Here is a 25,275-nt window from a genome sequence, read left to right on the forward strand (position 1 = left end):
GAGGAAGGGAGGGAAGAAAGAGGAAGAATGGAGGGAACAAAGGAAAAAAGAAGGAAGAAGGGAGGGAGGAAAGAAAAAAGAAGAAGGAACAAAGGAAAATGAAGGTAAAGGGGAAGAAAAGAGGAAGGAGGGAGGGAACAAAGGGAAAAGGAAGGAAGAAGGGAGGGAGGAAAGAAGAAAAGAAGGAAGGACCAAAGGAAAAAATAAGAAGGGAGGAAAGAAAAGAGGAAGAAGGGAGGGAACAAAGGAAAAAAGAAAAAAGAAAAAAGAAGAGGAGGAAAGAAAAAAGAGGAAGGAAGGAACAAAGGAAAAATAAGGAAGAAGGAAGGAAGGGAGGAAGAAGGGAGGGAACAAAGGAAAAAAGTAGGAAAAGAAGGGAGGGAACAAAGAAAAAAGGAAGGAGAGAGAAAGAGGGAAGAAGGAAGGAAGGGAGGGAGGGAGAGTAGAAGGGAAGGAAAGGATAACATAGCTAGGAAATCACATCAATGTCAGATTTTTCTATAGCAGAAAGAAAATATATTTTCTTATCTGGCATATAAACCCCGTCATAACCCACATTTCCTATAATAAGACCATTGCAAAGGTCCCATCAACCCAAGAACTAGTGCCTGAGACATCGCAGCCAAATACTCAAGTGTGGACCGTCCCAGGAACTCCTTGGGGTGGGATTGGACAGTCGTGGTCAAATCAATCACCAGGCAACGAAGCATTGAGACCCAAAGCATCTTGTTGCTATTGTGTGGACCACACAAAGCCTGTTTGGCTCAGCTGATGGGCAGAGCCCCAGCTGGTGCCATTCTCCAGGATTTGGAGTTGTGTCTGTGTGTCTGTCTCTGTGTGAGTGAGTGTGTCTGTCTGTGTCTGTGTGTCTGTCTGTCTGTCTGAGTGTGTGAGTGTGTGCTGGGAGGGTAAAAGCGGGGTGGAGGCCAGAAAGACCCCTTGGTCTGTGTGAGAGGCACTCGATCGCTGTTTCTGAGTGAATAAAGGTTCTCTCTCAGCTCCCAGAATGCTACGGTTTTGATTTCCTCATTCATTCAATGCCATCGTTGGCTCACTCCTTGTTCAAGAGACCATGTAATGGCCAAAGAGCCCTTTTAACTTTTTTTTAAATTGGAACGACTACTCTGGGCTCATCTTAATTTTTAGAAACAGAAAACTGAAGTCTTCTCAACTTAACCCTTTCCTCCAAAACACATACATTGGGGCCCACATGTGCACACACATATTGCCTAAAAAAACACAACAGATGTGTCATGCGAGCATCCTGCATCTGGAACAGCTTAAAAGAGGCCCCTCGGCTAACTTAGGATGTCCCCCCTGCCTCATCTCGGTTTCTGAGCATCCTTCCAAGTTCAACCCAGGCTGCACTTTTACACGAGGGCCTTCCCTGATCCCCCAATCACAAGTCGCCTTTTCCTCTCAAAATAATTATGTTTTCCCAATTTGTCTGTATGTCTTCTCCCCAACCCTCTCCCAACCCATGAGTTCCTTAAAAGTGGAACAGTTCTCATGTTTGTCTTTGCAGCCCAGTGCTTAGTGATGTCTAGCACACAGTAGATGCTTAATAAAAGCCTTTATTAATTATTAATAAGTTAAAATTTTAAATTAAATTAATCATAAGTAAATAATTAAATATTCATATAATTAATCGATGAAGTTAGTGGGCTTGTTGCAGAATCCCTCTCGTCCTGCCTCCCCCCCCCCCCAGGGTTGTACTCACATGTAAAAAGCTAAAGTTCCGGCCCAAATTTGACCCCCATAGTTATCAGTGATCTCTCTTTTTTTCTTTTTCTCTCTCTTTCCTGTCTTTTTTTTTCTTCCGGATCCCAAAGGTGGTTGCCCTTAGTAAGAGGAGCCAGGAGGCCGAGTCTGCCTTCCTGAGTGTCTACAAGCAATTAATTGAAGCCCCAGGTAAGAAATGCCGGGACCACTTAGGTGAATAATTAATGGTGCGGAGGAACTGGTAAGACTTGCAGACAGAGGTAACCTAGTAGCTGGAGCCGGAGCAGACTGAACTCTGTGATGGATTCTTGGTGGAGCCTTGCTGTCCTGGAGGTGAGGTTTCTGGGTACCCCTCTTTCCTGGGGAACGCTGCTGGGGCAGGTACTCTCCCTCCTCCTCAGACTCCTGCATTTGTTTTGTCCCTCTGGTTCAATAGATGTTGGCTGGGCAGCTGGGCAGCTTTCCCATATTTCTCCAACAGCTCCTGGTCTAGCCCTTCCTTGGCCCTCTGATCAAGTGAGAAGCTCCCTTTAAAGAAAGGCTGTTTTCCTGCCAAGGCCCAGTGTCCGATGATACTAAGATATAGAAAAAGGCAACTCCCAGCCCTTTCTGATGGTGAACAAGATAATGGAATTGGGTATAGACTCCATTGATCTGCCCTTTCCTACTGCCCCGGGAGCCCTTTCCCTGACTGTCTATCTCTACCTCCAGTGCCATTGCAAAATCAGCACATTGCAGGGGAAGGGCTTGGGATTTGGAGCCTCAAGGTCTGGGTTTAGATTTTGTCTCTGCTACTCGCTAGCCAAGGGATCCATGGAAAATAGTTTTGTTTCTTAAGGAACCTCAGTTTGCTTCTCTATAAAATGGATCAGAGGGAGTAGGTAATAACCCCTAAACTACTCACCCCTTCATGATCCTTACAAGGAAAGTATTTGGAGGCTTTGAAACATCCAATAAATTTGAGGTGTTTTTATTATCAACATTCAATACCACCTCTCCCCCCTCAGTTCTCCAGAACTAATAGGCAAAAGTGCTGACTTAGGATGTCCCAAAACCACAGAATCCTGGTGGAAGGATGGATTCTCAGGTGAGCAAGAATGTCACCCTAATTCAAGTGTTGCTAATGAAAGGGAACTGTGACGTAGATAATCCAGAGCTGGAAGTGACCTTAGAGCCAAGAATATCGGAACTGGAAGGGCCTTAGAGTATGGATTGTCAGGCATAAGTGGGGTCTTAGAACTTAATCACAGTTGGGAGGGACCTTAGAACATGGAATGTCAGGGCTGGGAGGGAGCTTAGAAAATGGAATCTCAAACATAAAAGGGGTCTTAGGATAGGGAATGTCAGCTAGGTGGAACCTTAGAACATGGAATATCAGAACTGAGAGGACCCTTAGAAATCATAGTCTCCTTCAGCATCTTCATTTCCAAGAGACTGGGGCCCAGAGAGAGGAAACGGCTTGCAAGGACACTTGGTTAATAATTGAAACAGACCCAGACTTCCAACTGAGATCTCCAGATTCATTTCTATTTGATTTTAAGATGCAGCCAATAAAGTCTCACCCCCTCCCCAACAGTTTGCTTTCTTACAAGTCTTTTCTTAAGCTAATATTACAAAGAGATGGCATAACCTGACTGAGTTGAAAGCAGGAGACACAATTAGAAATAAATCTGGGTGGGCAGAGAGCCAAGCCCAGCAGCAGGATGACCTGGCCCAGGTATCCCCCCTAACAAAACTGACTGTGTGACCCTGGGCAAGTGGCTTAGCAGCATGGGGTTTCAGACAAAGTAAACTGCAGGATGGGTGCTAATTTGCATTCATGGAAAGCGTTTCCTCATTGAGAGTTCCTTTTATAAATGAAATTCCCAGTCCCTCCAAAGAAGAGTCATCTCTCAGAAGACAGTGGTCTATCCCTGACTCAGACTTTCTGCTCTCTCCCAGGGCACCTGATCCTTTTCTTGGCAACAGCCAGGAGTCTTCCCCGTCATGAGCTTCAGTGTGCAGTGGAAAGCTTTCCCTGACTTAACCTGCCCACAAGTCCCTCCCTCCTCAGAGACCTGTCCATGCATTCTAATTCATTTTGGCCACTTTCCATTTGAAATGCATGTAACTTTCACATCCCAATGGCCTGTAAATTAACACCATATTTTTTGGTACTTTCTGTGCATGTAGAGCAAAGGTAGTAGAGACAGAGACAGGCTGACCCCCCTTCCCCAGAGAAAGGCAGTGAGGCTGGTAAAGGGGCTCAGGATTATTTCACATGAGAACTAATTGAAGGAAAATGAGAGTATTAAGTCTGGAGAATAGAAGGCTCAGGGTCATCTGATCATCAATTTCCAATAATCCACAGGCTGTGGTGGGAAATCCAAGTGGCTCATTCAGCTCGGTCCAGCTGGGTAGTAATGGGTGGAAATTAAAAAGGGGCGAATTTATGCTTGGAACTCAGAAAGATCTTCTGATCGTTAGATTTGTCTCACGAGGGAATGGGCTGCCTCTGAGATTAATGGGATTCTTCCTCACTGGAGATCTGTTAACCAAAGTCCAGCCTCTCTGCCTCCAATTTCCTTGTCTTTGCACAGGCTAGACCCCATATCTACTTTAAAATCCCTAGCAGTTTTCTACAGAAAGCCTTCTCTCATCTCCCTAGTTTATTTATTAATGCCTTCCCCCTCTTCTTCCTCAAAGGATCATTTTTGTCATCATTCAGTTACGTCCAGCTCTTCCTGCATGTCAGTAATGTCCGTTCGTGGGACGTTTCATAGGAAAGCTATCGGAGGCCATTTCCTTCTCTGGTAAATTAAGACAATCAGTGGTTCACCCTCAGCTGGTCATAGTCTAAGTCTGAGGCTGGCTTTGAATTTGGATCTTCCAGACCCCACACTCTATTTACTGAGCCACTGAGCTGCCTCCGAAGGATCATGGATTATATTTATCTGTCCTTCCTACTACCACTCCCAATAGAATACAGACTCCTGATTCCTCAGGGGCAACACTCTAGAATCGTAAAAACTGGGTTCAGATTCTGCTTCTGATGCTTATTAGTTGTGTGACCTTGGAGATGATCTCTGAAGTCCCTTCCAGCTATATATCCTAAACAATCCAAGGACTCTTCTTTCATGGTATTCAATGTTGGAAACCAAGACTGACTCAAGGGACCCAATAATTCCCTTGATTAAGAGAAAAGTCCCATATTCCTGCCACCCACCCCCAACTAAAAAGGAAGGTCATTCCTAGCCTGATATGGGTTTTGATTGCCTCATTTCCCAGCTCTCCTCAATACGAGATGGGGGAAGTCGGCCCCAGCTGTCAACAAGTCTGAGAATGAGCAGCCTGTAACTGATGGAGATGTACCCTACAAAAGGCTCCTTCAGGGCCTCTAATTCATTTTCGAGACATTTAAGAATAACAAAATGTTTTAATGATTTCTTAGGGGAATTAGGAAGACATATTTTTGTTCTCATTAAATTTTATCTGGAGATACAAGAATCAAATGTCAGCTCAGTTGCCAGTGTTCTGAGAATCTCAGCCCCAGCTCCCTCCCTTGGAAATAATATTCCGTTAGAATTCGCCAGAATGCCCAAACGCTCACTCCCCTGTTTTTCTGTTTCTTGACAGGCAAATTATTTGTCGAAGGCTTTTTTTTTTGGAAGCCCTGATTCAACATTTTTGTTTTGAATGGCTGCTGTCAACACAAATCTTTTGCCGAGAATGCTATATGGTCTGATTGCTCAGCAAGTATTTTGATAAGTGAGCTGGCTGTATGTCTGTAATTACGAAAGAAAATCGTAAATCTTTTTGATATTGTTCACACAGATGTGGCGTGAAGTAAAAAAAACAGAGCAGTAAAAACGTGTTAAAAGCATAATTAATGTCATTGTTGTCGAGGATGATTTGATTTAAACCTCATTCTGACTTCTGTATCGGTGACGGGCTGATTTCTTTATTGTGTTTGCCGAATCACTGGGTACCCGCCTGAGCTTAAAGGGAGCTAACTTGTTAACTGAGTGATTAGTTAAAATCAGGGCAGCCAGTCCAGCAATGGCCTGGCAATAGAGATGAGGCAAGGAGAGGACTGACATGGTGAGTCGGATTTTCTCTTCCTCTCTTTTCCCCCTCTTTTTCTCTCTTTCACATTCTCTCATCTCCCTCCCATTCTTTCTTCCCTTCTTCCTTCTAAATTTGTATTCATTTCTTCCCTTCCCTCTTTTCTTTCTTTCCTTCCTTTCTGTCTTTGTCTTTCTTCTTTTCTGTCTTTTTCTTTCTTCCTGTCTTTTTTCTTTCTCCTTCTCTCCCTCTCAGTTTTACCTTTTTTCTCTCGCTTGCTGTCTTTCTCTCCCACATTCTTTAATCCTCCTCTTTCTCTCCTCCTTTTTTCAATTCATCTCTCCCTCTTTTATTTTCCTCTTTTTCTCCCTAATTCTTTTTCTTCCTTTCTCCCTCTTTTTTTTAATCTTCCTCTTTCTCTTTTTTCAGTCTTTCTCTTTCTCTCCCTCTTTTGCTATTTCTATCTCTCATCTCACTTTCTTTTTTTACTTCTTCTCTTTCCTTTTTCTATTTTCTTTCTTTTTCTCTTTCTCTTTTCTTTTTTTATCTTCCTTTTTCTCTCCCTCATTCTTCCTCTTCTCTCCATCTTTTCCTGTTCCTCTCTCTTTCTTTCACCTTCCTCTTTCATCATTTTTCTTCTTTTCTCCCTTATTCTTTCTCTTCTTTTTTCCCCTCCCTCTTTTTTTCTCTTTCTCTTCCTTTCTTTCCCAAAACTGGAAATTTCAGGTTTTTTGCAGTGAGTCCTCTAGACTTATTGTTGAAAGAATGATCATTTATCCAAGCCCTGGATTTCAGGTTATCTAAATTCTGGGTTTAGCTCTTGCTGCCTTCTTTCATCTTTGTAGTAGATAATACCTTTGGCACATAGTAGGCATTTAATAGTTATTTCTTGAACTGGACTAAAAGCAAGTGTTCAGGATCAAGTGTTGGGATCACCAGACCAATATGGCATTTAGATCATTAGCCCTATCTGGTGTTTTGCCTACATGTGTGCATGCATGTATGTATGTGTGGTATCCTATGTGTAATGTGTAGATAGAGCTACAAGACATAAACATCTATTATGGTGTGCGTGGGTCTATTTTTCACAGCTGAAGACTGCTGTCCAAAGTAGAGAAGAACAATTAGCAAATTCATTCATTAGGGTCCTTTTATTCTCTCATTGACAAGGCTAATCATTCCTTCTATTCTTTTTAAGATGTACTATTTTTGAACCATTAGGGCACCCATTGGCAAATGAGATTATGTTTGAATTTCACAATGGGGACCCAGGCCCCATCAACAGTTTCTGAAACTGGTTAAGATTCAGCAACTCAAAATACTTTTACTTTTAAGCTGAGACATTATTATCCTTTGCAAAAGGAGCAAAAATAAGTAGTTTGCTAATTTAAGAATCGCCAAACTGTTCTTCTGTACCGTATATGTTAGCCAGCAGTATATCGTACAATTAGTCCCCATGAAAACTCTGGGGTTAGGAGAGAATGAGCATTTGCATTATTGGTCTTTGGGGATGCCCTATATCTAATTAATACTGGAATTGAAATTTGGAACTTCAGTTGGGTTCAAGTCCAGGCTCTGTCACTGGATGTTTGGGCCATTTAACTTCTTTTTGCCTCTGTTGTGAAATGGGAATAACTGGAGTAGAAAGCTTGCAGGGTGGTTCTGAGCAAATTCCTTTGTAAGCCGCCAATCGCTATGGAGATGTCAACAATGATTGTTGTTATTATTACAGTGACTGAATAAGCAAGAAGGTTGGATCTATAATGGAACTGCCCCTATAGACTAGGAAGGAGCTGCCAGAGGCAGTGTCCATATGGACAAGGAAGAAACATTGAAAAGAAAAGAAAAAAAAATTATGCTGTAGTCATGGTGTAAATGTAAGTTATTACACTAGCTCTAGCTAGTTGTTGGAGGTGGAAAAAAAATTGTTCAAAATGGAAACTGCATTTAGGAGAGGCAGAGAAGTACAGTAGAGAGATTATTGATTTAGGGGACAGAGGACTTGAGTTCAAATGCTGCCTTAGATACTTACTACCCATGGGATCTTAGACAAATCATTTCCCTTTCCTGGATGTGTTTTCTCATCTATAAAATGGAGATAATAATAGCACCAGTGTCCAGGATCAAATTTATAAGATAATATTTTTTAAGTATTTTACAACTGTTTAAGTTTTTATATCTATATTTAAGCTATCATTATTATTATATTTATATTCTATTACTATTATTATTATTATCATCTCCCCATCAAAAAGAGCATGCTAAATCTGTCTTTCCCATCCAGAGTTATTGATCAGGGAATGGAAAAAAAACGAAGATGGCAGCAAAAACAAGTGTAAGAAGATGAATTAGGGAGCTCAAGAAGAAGTCATTTAGGACAACTGAGGCATAACTTGGATTAGTCAGTGCCCTTCCTACCAGCACACAGCATCATGGGGTCATCTATTTAAATGGGACTTAGAGGTTATTGAGTCAAAGCTCTTCATTTTACAGATAAGGAAACTGAGGCTGAGAGCAATTCAGCAATTAAGTCTAAGGTCACATAGTTGGAAAGGTTAAAATACCGGTCTTCTAGACTTCAAGTTGAGTACTTTCTCAGCTGCACTATTCTGTATCTTAGGCCCACATGCGCCTCAAAAATGGAGGCATTCAAAAATTCAGGTCCCCCTAGCATTAAACAGAGAGAAAGGGAAAAGCAGATCATCACTGAAGATTCCTCTCAACAGGCTGCAGGAATATGGGGAGTGCACAGCTAAGTCACAGACACAGCATGGGTGAGGGGAGGGAAAGGAGAAAGAAGGGAGCAGGGGAAAAAGAGAGATGGGGAGAGGAAAGAAAGGAAAAGAGAAATGAAAAGGAAGACAGAGAGAGGGGATATAGAAAAATGGGGAGGGGAGGGAAGGAAGGAAGGGAGGGTGAGAGGAGAGAGGAAGAGGAGGAGAGACAGATAAATAGAGATAGGAGAGAAGGAGAGGAAGTGATAGTGGAGGTGAGGAGGAGGAAAAGGAAAAAGAAGAGGGGAAAACAGAGGGAGACAGAGAAACAGGGGGAGGAGGAGAGACAGGGAAGGAGGGAGAGGAGACAGATAGAGACTGAGAGTCAAAGAGACACAGGGAGTGAGTGTTGCATACTAAAGCAAACACTCCTACTTCCTTTCACCCAAAAGCCCACAGTCTCTAGCCACAAGACCTTAGAGCTACTTCTGAAGTCCTCTCTTCATCATTATCCCACCTTGAATCAAAACGACTTCTTCAATGACCTTGACTGAAAACTCAGCATTTCTTGGATTAGATCATCAAAAATCCTCAGAAATGCAAATGTGTTACCTAGGGGATGTAACTCATTAACTGGTGGTCAACCAAACTTAGTTTCTCTAACTATTCCTAAGGAAAGTTCAAGAACTTAATTAACCAATCAATAAGCATTTATTAGATCTTTAAAATGTCCCAGGTACTGATGATATAAAGAAAAAGCAAAAAATACTCCCTGCCCTCAAAGAGCTTATGTTCTAATCAGGAAGATAGCAGACACTTCCGAACTTTGTAGGTGGAAGGAAACCTTAGAGGGAAAGGTAATGGTAGCTGAGGTGTTGGGAATAGTAAATCTTGATCAGAGTCAAAAAGGAAGATGGGTAATTTTTAAAGTTAGAGATGGTGAGGGGGAGAGCATATGGATATAGCCGGTATGGATACAGCTGGTGCAAAGGCATGGAGATAGGAGATGATGGAGTGCTATGTGTGAAGAAGAGCAAGTAAGTCATCCAGATTGGCTGTAACATGGAGTACGTAGAGGCAGTAAAATTTAAGACCAAAAACATAGGAAAGAGCTATCTGGTAAAGAGGTTTAAATGCCAAATGGGATTTTTCATTTGGCCCTGGAGGTAATAGGGAGCCATTAGAGAAAGACTTGGTGAGAGCTGCACTTTAGGAAGTTAACTGCGAAAAATGGTTAGGAATGGAAAGAGAGCTAAGGGACTAGAATAAGGAGTGTTTCTAAAACACCAATATACATGGTGTTTTATACATGTTTTATACAACCTACAATATACGTGAAAAGTGGGCCGGTCCCCAGGAAGGATGATACAGTGGTGTATCTTGGAAGCATTGGAAACATTGGACACATGAGGAATTGGGGGCACAAGATCTCGGCAAATATCAATGATTCTCAGTTGAGGTGTCCTCTTTCTCCCCAAGCTGAAATAGTTGGCAAATCTACCCCTGAGTAGTCTTTGAAGTGCCATTGGAAGGGAGGGAAGGAAGGAAGGAAGGACGGAAGGACGGAAGGAAGGAAGGAAAGAAGGGAGGGAGGAAGGAAGGAAAGAAGGGAGGGAGGGAGGGATGGCAGTAGAGAGAAGGAAAGAAGGGAAGAAAGGAAGCAAGAAGGAAGGGAAGGAAAGATGGAAGGAAGGGAGGGAGGGAGAGAGGGAGGGAGGAAGGAAGGAAGGAAAGAAAGAAGGAAGGAAGGGAAGGAGGGAGGGAGGGAGGGAGGAAGGAAGGAAGGAAAGAAAGAAGGAAGGAAGGGAAGGAGGGAGGGAGGGCAGGAGAGAAGGAAGAGAGGGCAGGAGAAAGCAGAGAAGGGAAGAAAGGAAGCAAGAAGGAAGGGAAGGAAAGATGGAAGGGAGGAAAAAAGAAGGGAAGGAGGGAGGGAGGATGGAAGAAAAAAGGAAGGCAGGATGGAAGGAAGGAAAGATGGAGAGAAGGAATGGAAGAATGAGAGAAAAAAATAAAAAAGAAAAGAACAAGAGAAAAGAAGAAAAGCACAAGATAAGAGAGGAGAGAGAAAGAAAGAAAAAGAAAGGAAGGACAAAAGAAAAGAGAAAATGAAAGGAAGGAGAGAAAAAGAAAGAAAAATAGAAAAGGAAATGGAAGGAAGGAAGAAGAAATAAAAAGGAAGGAAATGAAGGAGAGAGAAAAGAAAAATAGAAATTAAAAGGGGAAGAAATGAAGGAATGAAGGGAAAAAGAAGGAAGAAGAGAGAAAAGAAAGGAATGAGAAAAAGGAAAGGAGAGAAAGGAAGAAAGGAGAGAGAAGCAAGGAAAAAGAAAAAAGAAAAGGAAGGAGAAAGAAAATAGAGAAATGAAAAGAGAAAGAAGGAAAAAAGCAGGAGTAAAAAGAAAAAGAGAAGAGGCAGAGATTTGAGAGCAAATAAAAGGAAAGAAGGAAAGAGAGAGAGAGAAAGAAAGAAAAAGAAAGAAGACAGGACTCAGTAAACCCCTCCAGCATTAGAAGTTAAGGCACTGGGCTCAAAGTTAGACTGACAAGTGGCTGTCAATACCCAGTGCTCAAACCCACACAGACGCACTCAGTCTGGCCCAGATGGTGGGAGGCTTCTGTCTCCGTGATATTTTGGAGGGGTTCACGCATAGCTCTGCATATATGTGTTTTTAAACAGCTTCTCGGACGTCGTTTCTTTTCCTCCCATTTCCCTAAAAAAAGCCCAACAAACCCCCGCCTGCCGCTTCCCCTCAGATGGACCTAGTAGGAGTGTTAAGAGGCCCTCTCTTCCTCGATTCTCTGCAGATGCTAAAATATATATATATATTTCTCTGTCTATATGTCCAATAGCATCAGCTAGTGGCTGAAGTTAGAATAGTTGCCTTAAATCGAGCTCCCGAGACAATACCTTTGGAAAGGCTTGTCTTATATTAAAATATTATAAATCCTTTGCCGGCTTCCTCAGGAGGTTCAGATCTACTGTAATCAAAATGAATTAGTCATTTGATTAAGTGGTTTTTATGCATAAAGAACAGGTTAGGGGCTATCGCACAAAGACAGTTCCATTTTCCATCCCTTTTTTGTTTGCTTTTGCCGTCTCCTCTTAACTGTCAGGAGCCTCTCCGGGCATCTCCAGCATCCCCGTCGGCCCTCCGCACTCAGTACATCAAAGGGACTGGTACATTCAAACGCTTCCAAATTTGAGTTTTGTTCTTCCTTTTTTCCTGGTGGTTCTTCAGAGGGAGAGCGGGGAGGGTGGTGATCTGGCAGCTGCCCTAATCCATATATTGACATGAAGCTGCTCGGCTCTAGACTCCCAGGTCGTGTCTGCCCGGGCCCTGTTCTAAGCTGGGGCTTTCCCTGAGAGCACGGTGGCTGCTTGAAACTAAGAGGAGGGAAGCTGAGCAACAGCAAGTCACCATATACTCGCGTTTCCAAACGCGAGGATCCAAATCCAGGATCTCCGAGCAGATCGGGCCACCGGGTCCTTATGGACCACAGATGTCCCCCTGAAACATCCCAGACAAGGGGTCATCCAGTTTCTACCCGATGAGCTTCTATTACAGAGAGCCCACTATCAATCAATCATAGGACCGTATGATCACAGGTATAGAGATGAAAAGAATCTCAAAGTCAATCGACCAAAAGCATTTATGAAGTTCCTACTGTGTGTAGGGGGAGGGAGGAAGGGAGGGAGACAGTGAAAAAACCAGTCCTCTGGCACAAACTGGCTCTGTAGACCCTAGTAAATCACATAAATGCTAATAAACTAGCATTTATTAAGCACCTTCTATGCCCTAGGCACTGGCCAGAATTTTGAGAATCCCAAAGACAGCAGCAATGACATGCAATAACAGAGAGAATCCCCTTCTACAGGAGTTCCCTGAAGCACTGTGCTAGATACTATCAATCAGTCAGTACTTATTAAGTGCCTGCTGTGTACCAAGCACTCTACTAAGCACTAGGTACACAAAGACAAAAACAGAACAGTCCTTGTCCTCAAGAAGTTTATATTTTATCTTGGGAGATGCCATGGAAATATGTCATTGTCCTTCCATTGGATTAGGACTCTTCATGACCTCATTTGAGTTTCCTTGAAAGAGATACTGGAGCGGTTGATTGCATCCTTCTTCAGCTCCTTTGACAGATGAGGAAACTGAGGCAGACAGGATGAAGTGACTTGTCCAGGATTACACAGCTAGGAAGTGTCTTAAGTCTATTTGAAATCACAAAGATTAGTCTTTTGTCTTCCAACTTGGCATTCTATCCAACATGGCGTCATATAGCTACCATATATATAAATAGAGCTATATAAAAAATAAAGATAAGGTGATTTGGTAGGTTGATGGGAGAAGGGAAAGGACTTAAGGGAAGCTCTGTTAGCTAGACCAGGAAAGACTTTATTCTCTGGTTTGGCACTACTTCCCCAGACAGCTCAGCCCACTGTTGGCTAGCTCCGATGTCAGGAAGTGTTTCCTCATGACATGAGAAGCCAGGGTTGCCACATGGGATCAGGCAAGAACATTCATTTTCCTCATCTCAGTTCAGCCAAGTCACAGATTCTTCTTGTTATCCATATCAGAGCCCAGCAGGGAGAGACAATTTATTATGATGCAAAGTGCTGAGTTCGAATCCTGATTTTGCTTTTTTCTGTCTGGGTGATTTCCAGCAAGGTCATTCTCCTTTCAGAGACTTTGCCATTGGAAGATAGGATTCCATCTTTGAAATCATTTCCGGCTATAAATCTGTGGTATACAATTCCATTCAATTTGAAAAATATTTATTAAGCCCCTATTGTATGCAAAGCAAAAGAAATTATGGAGAACTGGATAGAAGACTTGGAATCAAGAAAACCTGAGTTCAAGTCCAAATTCTAACACCTGCTGGTTTTGTGACCCACAGCAAAGCGCTTAAATTCTTAGCACCCAAAGCAACTGTAAAATGTTAAATACAAATGTGTTCCCAGTTTTCATCTGTAGAGGAAATCCCTTTTACAGGTAAAAATCTGAGTCAAAATAATAATGATTATTAATAACAATAATGATAATGTATTAGCCATTGAGTAAGAGATAGAGACCAGACCTGTGATTTTATTAATATGTAAAACTCCTTCTACCAATGTAAGATGATATTTTTTTACTATTTTACTATAATTTACTATATTAAAAAATTTCCAGGACCAATACAGAAAGAAAATTGAAATAGATCCCTATAGGATACATATTGACTTAGAAAATCATAAATTAGTATTATCTATGTCATACTATGGACAAGTAAGTAGCACAGTGGATAAGGCATCTACGTGGCACCATAGTACATAGAGCACTGGACCTAGAGTCAGGAGCACTCAACTTCCGAGTATAAATCTGGTCCCAGATACTTACTAGCCATATTACAATCCTGGACAAGTCACTTTACCCTGTTTGCTTCAACTTTTTCATCTGTAAAATGAGCTGGAGAAGGAAATTGCAAACTACTCCAGAATCTCTGCCAAGAAACCCCCAATGGAGTCAAGAAGAAGTCACTTTTATCCTCTGTGCCTCAGTTTCCTCAATTATAAAATGAGCTGGAGACAGAAATGTCAAACCACTCTGGTATCTCTGTCAAGAAAATCCCAAATGAGATCCCAAAGGGTCAAATACAAATCGAACAACAAAAACAATAACAGTAATTGTTAACAACAGTAACAGTTACAACAAAAACAGTAACAACAATAACAAAATAGTAATTTTTGTGGTTTTATATTGGAATTCCAGACCCTAGCTCAATACTTGGTATATAATAGGTGCTTAATAATTGCTTTATTGTACGTTGAATGAGTGACAGTATGTTATAGTGGATAGTGTTAAGAATTAGACTGGGTTCAAATCTCACTTCAGACCCTCTCCAGCTGTAGTCTTGTCATTTCAACACTCTTCAGTTAAATGGGACATTTGGAATCAAGAGCCTCAAAGGTCTGTTCCAGCTCCAAATCTAAAATCCCATGGAGGAATGAGAGCCACTCCTCTGGCTTCAAAGTCATTCAACTACTCACAAAGGCAACTAATATTAATAATAACTAAAATTTCAATGTCATGTTAAAGTTTGTAAAACTTTTTTTTTCATTCAGTCATATTCAGTTTGTCTTCATGACATTTTAGAGTTTTCTTGGCAAAGATGCTGGACTGGTTTGCTATTTCCTTCTCCAGCTCATTTTACAGATGAGGAAACTGAGGCAAACAGAGTTAAGTGATTTGATTAGAGTCATTCAGCCAGTAAGTATCTGAAGTGGGATTTGAACTCAGAAAGTTCCTGACTTCAGAACCAATATTGTGCACTATGGCGCCCCTAGCTGTCATATCCACCACACCATCTAGCTGCTCCCACAAAGTCATTAACAGCTACTGTATGGCATCTGAGTCTTGTTGATCCATGAGATCATCACTCAGTGTAGTTATCTTCAGAAGTGGGAATGGAGTCTTTTTTTTTTTAATTAAAGCTTTTATTTCCCATACATATGCAAGGATAATTTTTCTTTTTTTATTAAAGCTTTTTATTTTCAAAACATATGCATGGATAATTTTTCAACACTGACCCTTGCAAAACCTTCTGTTCCAAATTTTCCCCCCTTCTCCCTACCTTCTCCCCTAGATGGCAAGTAATTTAATAGATGATAAGTGCAATTCTTCTTACATATGGTGGATAGAGCACTGGCCCTGGAATCTCAGTCAGCCTCACACACTTACTAACTTTGTAACCCTGAACAAGCTACTTAAACATCGGTCTGCCTCAGTTTCTTTATCTGTAAAATGGGGTAATAACAGTGCCTATCTCCCAGGGATGTCGTGACAATCAAATGAGATCATATTTGCAAAGCATTTTGTAAACCTCAAAGCGGTATATAAATGCTGGCTAGTACATATATAATATATTATATATTATATGTTATATATATATTATTTCTACTACTGCCTGTGTAACCTGACATACATAATGAACTGTAAAGATAACCAGAATAACTTCTATAGTACTTATCTCAGAGGGTTCATAGAATCATAGATCTAGAGCAAAATCCACTCACTTTACATATGGGGAAACTGGGACCCCGAAGGATTGAAGTGATTTCCCAGAGTCCCTCAGCTAGGAGCACAAGAATACAGATTTATAGCTGGAAGAAACCTTAGAAGCCATTGAGTCAAACCCCCCTCATTTTCTAGAGAAACTGAAAAGTAAAATGACTTGCCCAAGATCACACACCTAGTGAGTGTCTTCTAAGGCTCAGATGAGATTATATGTAAAGCTTTTGGCAAACCTTACAAAGCCATAGAAATATCAACTTATCAGCTCTTCCATCATGTTCCTCTGGCCTTATAAGATCCAGCTTCTTGAATTGTGGTTCACAACCTCTTATGGGGATCTCATAATTGAATATGGAAGGGGTGAAATTATGATTAATCATCAATAAGTGTTTGATTTGTAGTTTATATACTAGTCCATATACTAGTTTAAATGCTAGTTTATATATCATATACCCAGAGTCATGTAAAACTTTCTCAGGCAAAAAAACGTCACAAGTGGACAAAGTTTTAGAAGCCCTGCTATAAGGCATGTAATATAAGAATTATTACTCCCATTTTCCAGATGAGAAAACTGAAGCAGAAAGCACTTCAAGTGGCTTATCCAGGATCACATGGCTAATAAGTGTCTGAGGCTGGATTTGAACTCGGGACATATTTGATTGTTTGATGAGGGAGAAACCAATGAGGAAAGGAAGAACTTCCCCACAGGGGATGATAGATAACTGAGCTTTAAAGAAAGCTCGGGATTTTAAGAAGCAGAACCTTTTCCAAGAATCCCAAAAAACTTATATGAAGATAGCAGAAGGAAAGGGAGTATTTGAAAAAAACTGCAAGCTAGCCAGTCGGGGCTGGGAATGATAAACAATAATCCCAGAAAAGTAGGCAAGAGTCAACTCATACAGGATTTTAAAGTCTCTATATGGTCCTACAAGCAATAGGGAGCTATTGAGGATTCTGGATCAAGCTGTATTTATTGAGTCATTAGCCCTGAGCTAAGTACTCTTGGAGAAAAGAAAGAAGGAAGGAAGAGAGTCACAGTCTCCCCAGGGCTATCATTACTTCTATGTTTGCTAAAGAACCGACTCTGGATATTATAAAACCTACCTTTGGTTGCTGTTATTGTTTTTTTCTCTCTCGCTTTCAATTTACGTTCATAGGAACGGCAACTGACATTTAGCTGATGCCTTAAATAACACTCCTGGACCAAATAGTTGGGAACACCTTTGATTCACCAGCACGCCTGTTCCATACATTTTAAAGCTGCATAATATGACAGATCTTCTCATCTGTTCCTCTAAATAATTCTTTCCTGCCCCCCTCCCTTGAAAGAAACTCCTGGAAAAGAAATTCAGAACGGGTAGCAGAGGGCTCTGCGGACTTAACCCCAGAGAGGATTGGGGGAAGAAATTAGTTTGCAAGCTCGCTGAAAAATCTAGGAACTCAGCAATATGCTGGGGGGGAGGGGGAGAGAGAATAAATAACGGAAGCTATCCTGGGAAGTAAATTATAATCATCACTGTGTACATTTTAGAGCAGAGACTTAAAACAGCTCGCAGCCTAACTCTTTGTGTGTTCGGAAATAATGAGAATTCTCTAGGAATGGGGCTGCCTTCCTGAATGGAAACTGCCTCTCCATGGAGGCCCATTGGAATGGGTTAGAATGTAAAGAAGGGTACAAGTGAGTTTGACTCCCATAAGGCCCCTCACTGTTAATATTAAGTAAGGCTTAGGGGTACTGAGTTACCTCATCACCGTTGAGTCCGATGTGGACAGGCCCTAAGATTCTCCCGAGGGAGACATCAGAATCTCTTCAATTGGATTTGATTGAATCTGCAATTATTAAGTGACTATGGTGTGCTGGAAACTTATTATTTGAACGGTCTGGTTTTTATCCTTTTTGGATCTGCTTTTTTTTGTACAACATGACAAAAATCGAAAATACGTTTAAAAGGATTGTACATATTTAACCTATACCAGATTGCTTGCCGTCTTGGGGAAGGGGAGGTAAGGGAGGGAGGAAGAAAAATTTGGAACGCAAAGTTTTACAAAAATATGTATTGAAAACTATATAAGTATTTGGAAAAATAACATACTATTAGAAAATAAATAAATGAGAAGAAAAAGAAAAAGAAAAACAATGGTATAGGGTATAGAGGGCCAGTCTTGAAATGAGAATAAGAATAGCTAGGATATAAAGTAAGCACTTTACAAATGTGATCTCATTTGATCCTTAGTAGACAGGTAGGTTACTCTTATTATAATTATAATTTGGCAGAGGATTTTCTTGGCAATATTTTGGAGTGGTCTGCCATTTCCTTTTCTAATTTATTTTACAAATGAGGAAACTGAAGTAGAATTCAGATGATTTACGCAGAATCCTATAATAAATATCCAAGGCTCAGACCTTCCTGACTCCCAGTTGAGTACTCTATTCACTGGGCTACCTAGCTTAAGTTTAAATTCTGCCTCTGATACGTGTAGGTTGTAAGACCCTTGACCTGTCAGTGTGTCCCAAAGACTTTAGCCAAGTCACAAACCATGTGCCAGCCTCCTTTGGTTGAGCAGATCTCTCACACTGAGATTTCCCTGCAGGTCTGAAATCACAAATCCGCTTTTAAATATGTCCCAGACACCAGAGTTACAAAGACAAATGATACAGCCCCAGCCCCCAGAGAGCTTACAGTCAACCAGTGGGATATAATGTGTCCATGCAAATAAGTACAGAGTCATTCTTGGGAGAGTGCATAAACAGTGGGGCAGAAAGGAGGGAAGGGCTCCTGGAGGAGGTGCCCCTTGGGCTAAGCCCAGAGGAGGGCTGAGAGTGCCAGGAGGGCTGGGGAGGGAACCATGCCAGCTGCAATAATAGCTGGCATTTCTGGAGCTCTTTAAGGCATGCAAGGTGCTGAATTTTTGCACCAGTCCCAGAAGGTTCTGTCATTTTTCAATCATGGCTGATTCTCTATGACCCATTTGGGGTTTTCTTGGCAGAGATTCTGGAGAAATTGGCCATTTTTTTCTCCAGCTCATTGTACAGATAAGGAAATTGAGGCAAACAGGGTTAAATGACTACTTCTTGATCCCATGTAGGGTTTTCTTGGCAGAGATTATGGAGAAGTTGGCCATTTCCTTCTCCAGCTCCTTATATAGATGAGGAAATTGGGGTATACAGGGTTGAGTGACTTCTTGACCCCATTTGGGGTTTTCTTGGCAAAGGGTAAAACGGCTTGCTTGGAGTCACACAGTAAGTGTCCAAGGCTGACTTTGAACTCAGATCCTCCTCACTTCAGACTCTATTCACTCAGCCACCAAACTGCCCAATCCTAGAAGGTAGATGCTATTATTAGCTCCATTTTTCAGATGAGGCAACTGAGGCAGGAAGAAATGACTTTAAAGCATACAATAAACCACGCGGAAAAATACAAAGGAAACCAATTCGATTGAAATCCAGTCATTATAATATGTAAAATAAATTCACAGACACCTCCCCACCAGGTTCAGCATTTCCACTCTCTTCACTGAACCACCTCTCCTAGAATCTCTGAGATAGAGGACAGAAACAGATATGAAATACTGTGGACAAGACCAGCTAGAATGTGAAATAACTAACTGAAGATCACTCGGTGCATTTATTTAGCACCTATTGTGTACCAAACACTGTGCTAAGCACCTGAGTAAGCACTTGAATATACAAGGAAATCCCCCCTTCCCAAAAAAAAGTCCCTTCCCTCAAGTCAAGGAGCTCACAGTATAATGGAAGGAAGATTAACAGGCAGGCAGCTCTGTACAAACAGGACATTGTAGATGAGATAAGTGGAAAGAGAAAGGAAGCGGCATTTATATAGCGCTTACTACGCACCAAGCACTTTACAAATAGTCTCTTGTTTGATCCTCACAACAATCCTGCTCTTATTGTCTCATCTACCTGAGAAAACAACCAATTTTTGAGTTTTCATTGGCAAAATAAGTGCTTTGTAGGCAAACCCTCCTATGTGCTAAAAATGGCTGATTCCATCTTTCCACATTATAAGACTTGGGAAAATGAGCCACAAGAAGGACTCGAAGATTGAAACTCACTTGGCCTTTTTCTGTTTGGCGTCTTTTATAGACAATAATATAAGTTTTCAGTCACATCCTACTCTTCATGACCCCATTTGGGATTTTCTTGGCAGAGATTGGTTTGCCATTTCCTTCTCCAGCTCATTTTACAGATAAGGGAACTGAGGCAAACAGGATAAAGTGACTTATCAAGGTCACACATCTAAGAAGTGTCTAAGGAAGGATCTTACATCCTAAAGGGAGAGAAAACAAGGACATGTCTAAGTAGATACAAATTCAGTCCCTTCATCAATAAACATTTATTAAGCACCTTCTATATACCAGGAATTATAGACCTGGAGATACAAAAGGAGGCAAAAGATAGTGCCTGTCCTCAAGGAGCTTCCAATCTAATGGGGAGACAGACAACATGCAAACAAATAAATACAAATCAAGTTATATACAGGATAAAAAAGATATAAATCAATAAATGTTTATTAAACACCTACTAAGCATCAGGGACAACCAAAGAGGCAAAGCACAGTACCTATCCTCAAGGATCTTCCAATCTATTGGCAGAGACAGCCTGCAAACAAATATATGCAAAGCAAGGTATATTTGGGATAAAGAGGAAATCATTAACAGAGGGAAGGCACTGGAATTAAGAGAGATTGAGGAAATCTTGCAGGAAGTGGGATTTTAATTAGGAAGCTGGAGAGATCAGTAGGTGGATATGAGAAAGAAGAGCATTTCAGGCATGGGGGATGGCCAGAGAGCATATCCTAAGCTGAGAGATGGAGAGTCTTGTTTGTGGGCCAGCAGGAAGCCAGAGACCTTGGACCTGAGTATGTATTGGGGAGTAAGGTGCAAGAAGTCTGGAAAGGTGTGCAGGGATTGGTTATGAAGAGCTTTCAATGCCAAGCAAAGCACAAAGCTGTTCAATATATATGTGTGGAAGGACACTGGCAGATTGGGAGATAAGGATATGCTTCATGCAGGAGTATATTGAACTGAGTCTGAAGGAGGAGAAGGTTTCTTCAGTGAGCTTAGCATAGTGTCTAGCATATGGTAGGCACTTCTTAAATGTTTATTGTTGGATTCTTTCACTCTGAGAGGCATATAGTAGGTACTTACTAAATGTTTATTGTTAGATTCTTTCACTTTTGAGAAGCATATTGTAGACACTTGTTGTATTCCTTTATTCCTGTAGAGGCATACAGTAGGCACTTATTAAATATTTGTTGTATTCTTTCACTCGTAGAGGCATATAATAGGCATTTCTTAAGTGTTTATTGTTGTATTCCTTCACTCTTGAGAGGCATATAGTAGGTACTTCTTAAGTGTTTATTGTTGGATCCATTCATTCTTGAAAGGCGTATAGTAGGCACTTACTAAATGTTTATTGTTGAATCCCTTCATTCCTGAGAGGCATATAGTGGTCATTTACTAAATGTTTATTGTATTTCTTTATTCCTCTGGATGCATACAGTAGGCACTTACTAAATGCTGATTGTTGGATACTTTCACTCCTGCAGAGATGATATGAACACCTGCCCTGTTTTCTACTGCTCAGGTCTTCAGAGACCACAGGCAGCATGTCCTCCTAGGTGGCAGGTTGGAGATGCGAGGAAGGGGATACCCTCTCTTGGAGGGGCTGTCTGAGCCAACTTCTCAGAGGCAAACACCTCCCCACAAGCTTATGGTGATGAGGTTTGTCTGAAGTGATGAGCAGAGGCTCATCTCAAGAAAGGGCACTTCGGGAGGACAGGCTGCCCAACCCCTGGGCCACTTCTCCAGAAGTTCCCATGATGCCCCAAGGGGGATCAGATTTATTTGTCATAGACAGACCCTCCATATATTCAAGGCAGGAGGACATCTTCAGCCTCATTTCCTTGCAAGGTCTGTGACAAAGAGCGCCCCATCCCCATCCAGCTGAGAAATCCTTAGGTTCCTGATGCCCCCAACAAATGACTGATTTTAGGGAAATCATCCCCATCTGAAAAGCAACATAGCATTAAGAATAGAGAGCTAGCATTGGAGTCAGTATGACGTGTGTTCGAATCTCACCGGCTGCATGAATTTCAGTTACTTAATCCCACAGTATCCCAAGTACTCCCTAATACTCCATGTTGAAAAGAAGGTGCTTATCTGCATCAGTGAAGGTGTAATGCCAGAGAAACAGAGGTAAGATAGAGATGGGAGAGTTTTTAATATTTTATTTATTGGAGAGTTTAATTAATTGACTGGATCAACCTCTCATCTCAAAGTATCCAATATCAAATGTGAGACTCCAGAGATTCTTTATAGGACTTTAGTGATAAAGGAGAACAAAGACAGAAGGGGGAGAGGGAGAGTGAGCACTGGACATTCTGATAAGTTGGGAAATCCCAAAGCCATGATGTCTAAAATAGAAGATCTTCTCCTTATCTGAGATTAAACATTGACAGTTTATAACCTTAGAGTAGGCAGTCCTAAGTTATATTAGTCCTAATAGTACAGTGGGGTTGTTGCAACCAGGGGGACTGAGGCAGAACAATTCAGGGAAATTGAGGTAGAAAAATTAGGGAAACTGAGGTAAAACAATCAAAGGAAACTGTGGCATAACAAAGGGAGTTTCCTTACCTGGGAGTTCCCTCTTGATAATTAAATCACAGAGTCACACTCTGATACTTTTCTATTGATTCTCATCATTGGTAGGCTCCATACATGTGCAATGCCTTCAGCTGCTTCCCTGAGACTCTGGCTGAATCAAATGCATGTAAAATCCTTGCTCCAGTCACTGTTAGGGTCTTTTAAAAGGGTCAGCCCAATGCAAGCATAAGGTTGAACTTGAGCGATCTAGAAGTAATTTCTGTGACCAGAGACCACCTCATGGGCAGGATCCTGGTCATATTGAGATAATCTTCATAATAGGAGATGTCTCCCTCTCTGATTGGCCATGTGTGTGACCTCACAAACCCTTCTTAAGCCTGGCTAGCTCAGTTGGTAGAGCATAAGACTCTTAATCTCCAGGGTTGAGGGTTCAAGCCCCACGTTGGGCGCCACATGTAAAGGGCAGAATACTTAACCCTGGGCAGTCACTTCATTTGCAAATGCCCTAGAGTTACTCTGCAGCTCTTTACATTGCCAGTCTCTCCTAATTCCCAGGGCTTCAGAGAATCCTCTGGCCACTGACCTTTTGCAGTGTCAACCAGTAACCCGGCTCACCTCTTCTGAGGTCTTTAGAGGTCTCTGGCCATGATTTTGTAAACCATAGTTTAATAACCAATAGCACGTCAAGAACAGCCATGTGCAAACTTAAAGTCTTTTATTATACTTGCTCACATATTGCCCTGACCTGTTAGCTCCCAAGTGAACACCGGATCTGCAATAGACCCACGTGTTTACTATCAAGCTCCTTACCTCTTAGCTATCCATCCACTCGGCTTCCCCAGGACAAAAAGACTGACCTTTTGCTGCACTGGGCATAAGAAGGGTCTGTGAGGTCACACACACAGCCAATCAGAGAGGGAGATGTCTCCCCTTATGAAACTATTTCAATATGACCAGGATCCCGTCCATGAGGCGGTCTCTGGTCCCAGAAATTACTTTTGGACTGCTCAAGTTCAACCCCATGTTTTCACTTGCCTGACCCATTTAAAAGACCCTAACAGTCACCATGGCCAGCTTGCCTTGGCAGCTCAGGGTACTTGCTCCAGTTCCTCCCAACTCTGACATTCTCTGTTTTAAGGCTGTAACATTCCCTGTTCTGACATCCCCTGTTCTAAGGCCCTCCCAGTCCTGTCTCTACCACTATATTGTCAGACTCTCCCAGTCTGTCATTTGTGGCCCAGTTCTTTACTGCCATCCCTGAATCCTTCCTTGTGATTCATCCACAAGTTACTTCCTGAACCTAAAGCCCTACAAATTGCCGTGAACTTTACTTCTTCCAAGTGAATGGTCAGGCAGGACCACAGGCTGCTTCTGGATCCCATATCCTTTTAAAAGGCCTTTTAGTCTCTTTTACCAAAGTCAGAAGCACAGAATCTCTGAAGTCACCTAGCACAGCCCACTCCTGTCTCTAGCTTCCAACCACGTCTCTAGCAGCAACTATCCAGAGTCTGCTCCAATACTGGAGGGAGCTCACCACCCCTACCCTCCACTGTGGAACATATTTCATCCCTAAGGAGCCTTTCTCACCATCAGGAACAGTGGTGTGGACAGTACACTGGACCTGCAGCCAGGACCTGCTTGGCTCTGCCCTTTTCAAACCATGAGACTTCTTCCTATTATGGGCCTCCACTTCTTCATCTGTTAAATGGAGGCAATAACACCAGCTCTAGCTACCTAACAGGGTCGTTGAGGACAAAAAAAAGTTTGTAAACCAGAAGCATTTCATAAAGACCCCAGGATCATTTAAAATTTATCTGTAAGAGACCACATCCAGCCTTCTCATTCTACAGATGAAGAAATAGATCCAGAGACATTTAGTCAGTCAAGAAATCAACACACATTTTCTTAAGCACCTACTATGCACAAGCACCTACTATGTGCCAGGCATTTTGCTAAGCACTGGGGATACCCAGGAAGGTTAAAAAAAAAAACAGTCCCTGCTTTCTAGAAGCTCAAGAGGCAAGACAACATGCAAGCAAGTCAAGATAGAGACAGGATAAATTGGAGATTTAGTGACTTGTTATATAGTCCCAGATCACCCAGCGCACTCGTGAAGATCAGAGCTTAATGGGTGTAAAGCACTTTGCAATCTTTCGCATGCTAGGAAAAATGTAAGTTATTTTTGCATTATGAAGGTCATTTCATTATTCTTATTATTGTTATATTAACATGTTATTGTTATTCATCTATGGATTTCCCTTACCAGGATGTGCAGAGTCAAGGCAGATGAAGCATCCGCTTCCCCTCGTCCACCAAACCTATAATTTCGTCAGGGTAGGCTATTGGCTTTGTCGGATCCAATCTGTATTTTATGAACTGGCTTTGATAATCGCTCGTTATATTGTTTCCCTTCTAAGTGTTTGCCCATCAATTGCCTTCTTATTTGTCCTAATATTTTACCCAGGATTGAAACGAAGCTAACTGGCCAGTAATTTTATGGGTCTCCCTCTTTAAAGATCAGCACAGCCTTATTTCAGAGAAGCTTTCCTGTGTCATCCTGGGAGGGAGATACAAAACTTCCCTGCCCACACTCCTAGCTGCCCAGGAGGACTTCAGAAGGCTTCTAGAAGGGAGAGGGAATAAACAGGCTTCTCAGAACAACTGGGCTGGGGCACTCGGGCAAATCCAAGATAGTATACCAGGTCTCAAGAACTGAGTTCAAATCCCAGCCCTGAAATTTATATTTGTGTGATCTTGGCCAAGTCAGGCAGGCAGTAAAAGTTTGTTAAGTGCCTACTATGTTCCAGGCACTGTGGCAAGCATTGCATATGCAAAAAAAAAAAAAAGAAAAAAAAAAAAAAAAGGCAAAAAGGCAATCCCTGCCCTGAAGGAGCTTATAATTTAATCTAGATCTATAAGACTTGCCAACCTTCTATAGGACCTTAATTGAGCCACTTAAATTCAAAGTTTATTTGTAGTCATAAATGCAAAAGTCCTGGCCACTCTCTGTTCTGGCCAGAACACGTGTGCAATAGTCTGTTCAGTCCTGGGCACTGTATTTTAGGAAGGACATTGATAAGTTTTAAGGTATCCAGAGAAGAGCAGCCAAC

General features: G+C 41.7%; 1 protein-coding gene across 1 annotated transcript in view; it reads left to right on the forward strand.

Moving 5' to 3' along the window:
* The window catches only part of CUX2 (cut like homeobox 2), a 303,004-nt gene that overhangs the window by 209,842 nt on the left and 67,887 nt on the right, over window positions 1-25,275 (forward strand). The window contains exon 5 of the mRNA XM_031948557.1: window positions 1,833-1,911. Coding sequence (XP_031804417.1) covers window positions 1,833-1,911 — 79 coding nt within the window. The remainder of the gene's footprint in view (window positions 1-1,832; window positions 1,912-25,275) is intronic.

This window comes from Sarcophilus harrisii, chromosome 1, assembly GCF_902635505.1.
Source record: "Sarcophilus harrisii chromosome 1, mSarHar1.11, whole genome shotgun sequence".
NCBI lineage: Eukaryota > Metazoa > Chordata > Mammalia > Dasyuromorphia > Dasyuridae > Sarcophilus > Sarcophilus harrisii.